The 7,393-nt window shown below is 27.8% G+C and overlaps 1 protein-coding gene across 4 annotated transcripts; it reads right to left on the bottom strand.

Annotated features, from left to right (window-relative positions):
- Positions 1–539: 539 nt before the first annotated feature.
- LOC105460437 lies at positions 540–7,261 on the bottom strand. 4 transcript variants are annotated; one of them, XM_011706882.1, is made up of 11 exons: positions 6,934–7,261; positions 6,533–6,733; positions 5,842–6,124; positions 3,749–5,777; positions 2,592–2,858; positions 2,330–2,456; positions 1,692–1,865; positions 1,344–1,611; positions 1,107–1,259; positions 882–1,024; positions 540–802 (listed from the first exon to the last, which is right to left on the bottom strand). In XM_011706882.1, exons 2-11 carry the CDS (start codon positions 6,721–6,723, stop codon positions 592–594), a joined length of 3,846 nt encoding a protein of 1,281 aa, XP_011705184.1. In that variant the 5' UTR covers positions 6,724–6,733; positions 6,934–7,261; the 3' UTR covers positions 540–591. The 4 variants fall into 4 exon arrangements, with proteins under 4 accessions (XP_011705184.1, XP_011705185.1, XP_011705186.1 ...); XM_011706883.1 differs by having other exon boundaries at positions 3,749–5,774; XM_011706884.1 differs by having other exon boundaries at positions 6,670–6,733.
- Positions 7,262–7,393: the final 132 nt, after the last annotated feature.

Here is a 7,393-nt window from a genome sequence, read left to right as displayed (position 1 = left end):
TCATGGAATGAGAAGGACTACATAGGTCTTATCTTTTTTGCTAGCATTTCATTGATGATCTTGTCTCTGCTAGAATAAAATTATCAACAAGATGCTAGCAAGAGAAATTATACAAGCTTCCAACGTACTTATATAGTTTCTCTCACAATATATAAGCGAGCACGTGTTTGCCTATTTCTACGTTCAATTCAACATATATGTCGATGATACATATAAATCGATATTAATCTGCGCCATATAAAAAGTAGAATAATAAATTAGAGGAAAAATGATAAAAAAATTAAATACTTTTATTATCGTTATTATTATGTAGAGTATGGGAAAATTTTAAAAATTTATATTTTATAAAAAAAATATATAAAAGGAAGGAAATAAAGAATGTGAGATAATTTCAATCCTAAACAATTATTATTAATATATAAGATATGAAATAAGTCACACATTAATATCATAATTTTATTACTTAATTCAATGTGGATAATTTAATAATTATTTGTACATATAACTAAATTTTAAATGCAACAGAAAATATCTAGAAAATTTGACAAAATTTGATTTATTATAGACATTTTTCAGATATGGGCTCGTACATCATAGGTACAGAATGCTATTAGAATTGATTACAAAGTCGTATGCACTGTCGTAGTTTAAAATTATATCTTTGAATCCTTTTAATCTGATAACAGCATGTTTATGCACCTTCAAGTTCTTTTTTTTGTATCTTACCGCCGTAATCATTTTATCCAAAATGTAATGCAACCACAGAACATTCGTATATGGTTCAAATTTTCGCCAATTATTCCTGTACACACGATGGAAGTACGATGGAAGTGAATAAATAGTATAACAGAAAAAGAAGTAAGATATAAAATGTTACTTACTGAATTTTGTCACGCATAAGACGATAAATCTCAAATTGATATTCGCCATGAGCAGTAAATAAAGCTGGATCTAACGCAAGATCATTATATATGCAACATCCTTGATATAACATCCTTGAGAGCGTAAAATCTATTATAGACACCTTAACACAAAAAATATAAATTAAGATTAGATTATATAACGCAAAGTTATAATAGTATTTTGTCACAGACATAAGCGCATACCTTTACACCTTTACTAGGAACCTTGATCTCTCTTCCTTCGAGATTATAATATATATATGGTTCCTTTGTTCTTGATATTAATACATTACCCCAGTGCAAATCTCTGTGTTCAAATTCAAATGCCTTTTCCGCAATTGCTAATGCCAATGCTGTCTGTAAAAAATAAAACGCGCTAATGAATAATTAATCAAAGAGATAATTTTCGAAAGTGGCAAATATAAACATGCAGCCTGCAACCTGTAAAAATAGAGCATAAGCCTCCTCTGCGGTTTGGAATACAAAGGCTTCAAGATCTTCTCCACCGTGACTGAGTTCAAGAGCGATATACAACTGATTTTCGCCAAACATTGATGGACAATCATTGTCGGATGTTTTGTTATTATCATAAATATTCCAAAGTTCTATGAGCTTTTCTGGATACTTTCCTATAATACAGCTGATATTTTTAACTTCTACAAATCCATTAGTTTTGTATGTATCATTTAATCTCAAATTATCTAATTCCCTGCAAATATCTTCTTTCATGATTTTTGTCAATAATATCAACCAATATATAAGCATGCAATTGCAGATCAATTGACTCACTTTGCAATCACAATTTCTGACAATATTTCATTGAATTTCTTTTGTTGTTCACCATTGACCAACTGTTCATTTTCTATAGGAATAATTTTTATAACAGATTTTTTGCCATCACATTCGTAAAGAAAAACTTCTCCATAAACACCTTCGCCTATTTTGTGGCAATGTTCCAAATAGCTGCCAATAAAAATAGAGTAATTAATAGTATAATGTACATATATTTGTGAAACATATATCCAGGTTGGAAAGTAATGTTGTTGTCGTTTTCATTCCTCTTTTCAAAATAAATTTAATATAACTTTCTACAAAAATCAATAATATAAAGAAAGACTTGATCTACATACAGATTAGTTTAAAGTTTTAAGTTTTAATATTTATTAATACATTTCATAATAATTATCAAATAATATAAATTTAAAATATATAATTAAATTTATTACAACAAAGTAACGAATCGTTATTTTTCAAGTAACGGTAACGGTAACGCGTTACTTTTTAAAATCAGTAACAAGAGAGAAACGTACGGTAACGAGTTATTTTTTTAATAAAAAATAACAGTAACAGTAACGCATTATTTTTTTGAGATAACGTTCCCAACCCTGACTATAATTGTTTAAATATATATACAAAGATTTACATACGAATCTGGGAAACGATCTGCAAAAGATATATAACAATTTTGTGAACATCTCTGTAAGACAACATCTCTTGCAGTTGTGGAATGACTATTGATAATTCGATCATCATGTATCAATGATTCTTCACGGTCTGCAAATAATTTAATTCATAATATTTAATTCGTATCAGTTGATATAATAACATTATGTGTAATATGCAAATATGTAGTGCTGTGTAAAACGAACAGACTGTGTACAGCAATATGCAGCGAGCAAAAATACTTACATGATAATTTCAAGCTTGGAGATTTTTCTGCTGTTATTCCAAATGCCTCAAGAAATGGAGTGTCTTTAATATCGCACTTAGTGCTTGTATTATTAAGCACAACTCTCACCGAGATTCTTTTAGAAAATCTAATATTATTCGTTAAATTGAATTCTTTACATCTGTTCCCGTTGAATGATGATGCATTTGATGCACTAATTGTAAGCCTATCATCGTTAGATAGATCCGTATCATCTTTACTCTTTTTCAAACAACTTTGGACAACTCCTGCACAAAATCATTATAATTTTAATAATTATCTGCCACACTATATAATATTTACCAGATTAAATACTACAAAGCCTACCCATTTATCAAAGACTCTAAATATAAGTATCGAAACTCTTTTTATACTTATTCAATCTCATTATTATAAAAATGTATAAATCTTAAAATATTGCCACTTTCAAAATTATACAACGTAAAAAGGCATCAAAAATTAAATATAAAAACTAAAAGATCTTTTATTACATTTGTTCATAAGATGTTATTGGTTAGTGCTTCTCTAAATTACAATTTTGTTTAATAAATTACTTTCAACTGTTTTTCAACCAAAAAATAGTATAAATATTTATACGAAATCTTAATGTTTTGACTGTCTTAATATGTATATGAATTTAATTACTCTTTATAAACTGAAATTATATATATATATATATATATATATATATATATATATAGGTATATATATGATTGATAAGCATCTAGATTTTGTTAAGTATGTATTAAGGCAATAATGCTGTTACGTATTAGTTATTAGTTAGTACATATAAGGCCAGTATTCATAGCTGGTTCTTATACATATTTAAAGCCATCTTTAAGTACAGTTTAAGGTGTCATAAAGTAATCAAGAGCTATACAAAGTATCTTAAAACAGTACTCAAGTTTTGACAGATTACGAATACCAGCTTCTGTTACAGAAATATATATATATTATAACTAAAAAATTGCATGTAATATAAAGATTTTTTATGAAAAAAAGAATTTTATCAATATTAATACATATGAAATGTGATAGTTTATAATATTGTATTTTATATAGGCTGCATTACGCGACATGCAGTTAAGTTATATTTTTTAACATGTTACTATTATAGTTCTCATATAAAAAAAATTACCTTGTTTCTGCATATCCAATATATCTTTGACACTACGCCTCCACTTTTTTCCTTTTCCGATACTTAATTTGTCTAAATTAGATTCATCATTTATATTGTTTAATATTGACAAAGATCTTGCCCAATACTTGCCCGGTTTTAAAAAAACAGATTTCTCCATTTGTTTATTTGTAGTATTATATAGCTGAGTCGTGCCATTAAAGGATTCAGAATGAGACAAATTTATTACATTCTTAGAATACTCGGAATTACCTACTGATTGAACATTAGAAAAGTTCTTATCAGTTGTGACATAGCGAAATACTTCGTTGTTCGATTGTGTTGTTCCATTATTTACGCTATCGGAAATATTTGACATACTTAGATGCCACTTAGGATATTGTATTCTCCTTCCTATTCTGATCGGATCTTGCAATCGTGTAAGCACATGAGTATCGATGTTAATATTTTCTTGACTCCCACTTAATAAATTGTGTTTACTAATATTAACATTTTTATTTTTAAAATTTTCACGATTTGCTTCTACAGTATTTATATTTGTATTTGTATGGTAATTTTCTTGAAATTCATATTTTTGTTTCATATGCATATTATCTAAATCTCTGAATACAGATACTTTGGAAGGCAATTTATATTGCGAACTAGCATCAGTTTGCTTATTGTCACTTAATAATTGATTTTGTTTTAAACATAAATCAACGGATGACTCTACTGTATTCATTTTTATAAATTTACATGCCAGCACATCAGAAGAATTTTTTTTTTTAATATTATCTCCATTTATACTTTTCGCCGAGTGATTTATACTATATGTTGTATCATCAAATAATGATCGTGATTGATCATTACTTACAATAGACATATTTAAAGAATATGGAATTTTCGTTTCAACATTGTCAACTTTTGTATCATATTTTTGAGTAACAAGTACCTCCTTGCAAGATGTTACATCATCCTTAACAACGGAATGTATAGACATTTGTGATTTCTGAGACAATAAAAGTGATTGTGTTTTTTGTTCGTGTATATCTTTATCAAGTTTATGATATTCCAGCATCGTAATCAAAGAATGAGAATCTTCCAGATCAATGTTGGAAATATTTTCTTTTGCACTTGTTACTAATGAACATTCTTGACTCCAATATAATTTGTCACAAATATTCGTATTAATAGGAGAAAATAAAACTGAAGAAGGTTTGACTCGTTTGCCAAGAGGAGTGCTACAAACTATGTTTTGCTTTTTTTCATTAGATACTTTACTATTTACCTTTGCAAACTCTTTTATTTTTAATCTTTCCACTTTTACAAAACTATCTTTTATTAGATCCTTGTATTTTTTCTTATCATATGGTGCAAATTTAATACTTTTATTGCAATTTGGAGTCATTTCAAACGGACCTGCATGGAAAACTAAATGTGATTCATCTGATTTACCTTCTATTTTGATAGTATCTATTGTGTTTCTTTTACTTTTTAATTTAACATAATCTTTAACATTATTGCATAATGTTACTACAGAACATTGTTTGACCGATGAATGTGTGAAGTCTTCAAATTCATTATATTCAGTTGGAATTGATTGTGAAATAGTATTCTGTATTTTAGAAATATTTTTATTAGGTTGTAAAGTATCTGTATACAAGAATTTTGCATTATGCAATATATCTTGTTTGTTTTCTACAGTTTTTTCACAATTCAATATGTAATTCTGAACAGTGCAAGTATTTAATTTAACAAAACATGGTTTGATAATTTGTTGATAATTTGCTATCTGTTTGAAATTAGCAATGAAGTCACTTGTTCTAATTGATTCATTCTGTGATACAACTGTTTTGTCAATCTTTAAAACATTTTGATGCAAACGTTCATTACTGTTGCATGTTGCAGTACCATTCTCATATGAAACACCTTCCAAATTATCAATAACATGAGATCTGTTCATCTGTTCATTGCACATACGACTAGACTTTAATTTATCTTCTCTCATTTTCTTTTTTTTTATCTTATTTGCTTGTCTCTTCTGTCCCTGCTTATTAATTAATATATATTATTAGAAATAAATTCAATTGTTTATTCCAATTAATTGAACGTACCTGTGCTTTTCCTGACAATGTTTTATCTTTTATTGACATTATTCTTGTTCTTTTAGAGAATATTCCTGTAGCAATTATAACTTCTGGCTCATATTTTTTTGGTTTTCTGCGTTTACGAGCCACTTTATGGCTAACATTTGTGGAGAGAGAATCAGATGTATTATTGTATACAAAAAGATTAGAATCCTGCTTATATTCAGATTTTACACTTATTGCTTCATTATCACTATCACTGCTGCTCTTCCATGAATCATTTTGATTATCCAATGGCATAGGAGGCACACTATATTAAAATAAATTTAAGATTAAATATAAATGTGTGTGTGTAAGATTATATATGTAATGTATACATATGTACCATATATATATATATATATATCATATACATATACATATTATGTATATATATATATATATATTTAAATACATATACAAATGTATATATAAATACATATACATCCCACCTAGCAGAGAGTTCAAAAAGAAAATTCGGTAGTATGTCATCAATTCTGAATTTTCAGATGCAAAAAGTATTCTTTGCACCTGAAAATAAACTTAGAATTGTTAATATATGAATTTTTCTTGAACTCTGTGCTGTTTGAGACATTCAATACATATATAACAAAAACAATAAATTTATATTAAATATGTGAACTGTTTAAATATCTACTTTATTGCAACTTTTTCTTACACTGCTCCTTTGGCAATTCTGTCGAATGTTGTTTCGAATGGATCATTTGAGGAATCATTACAAGTATCACTTTTGTCAAAAAGGTTATTTTTCACAGAATTATATTTACTCGATACAACAGATGCTAATGAACTTACAGGTTTCTTTGCAGGTTTTCTTAGATAAGTTTTAATTGGATGTTTATGGTTCATTATTTCACACCTACAAATGAAAACTCAATTTAGAAATTATATTTCAACATATAAATAAATTTAATATTTAAAATAATATTTAAAAATTGTGTAAACAGTAAAATCAATAATATTGTATTTATTATTATATATATATATATTCAAATTGCTAAAATTGTGTGAAAACTTATTTTATAAAGCATTAAAAAATGTACAATTTTTTGGAAATACCTTGGAATTTCTTCCGGTTTTTCTTCGCTTTACTTCTCCAAGTTTATTTTAAAATTCTTTTCTTAATGGCACCTGCTCTCAATTTTAAAGCAAGAGTCAATCTGGCCAAGATCCTGTGTGGTCAGATACTTAAGCGTGTAATGTGAAATCAAAAAATCGTTCAGTGAAATACTAATACCAAAATTCAGGTATACAAAGCGTTGTGATCATGATGCTCTCGCGGGGCGTTTATTTTAAAATAATAACGCCAGTTCCATTATATTCCATAGATATGATGTAAATAGACTGAACACCAGTATCGGCTTCTGTACAACATGCAACAACGCTTTGCTACGCTTGCAGCGCGACCATGAAGTAAAGCCGGTATCAGACTACGCCTTGGAGATTGAGATTAAGATTGAGATTAAGATTGAGATCGAAGCTCAGCCAATGAGAACACAGCAGACTGAGATTGAGATTG

Source organism: Wasmannia auropunctata, unplaced genomic scaffold (genome assembly GCF_000956235.1).
Source record: "Wasmannia auropunctata unplaced genomic scaffold, wasmannia.A_1.0 LD322037.1, whole genome shotgun sequence".
NCBI classification, from domain to species: Eukaryota; Metazoa; Arthropoda; class Insecta; order Hymenoptera; family Formicidae; genus Wasmannia; species Wasmannia auropunctata.
Note: the sequence above shows the minus strand (reverse complement) of the source record. Positions and strands in the feature narration are given on the sequence as shown.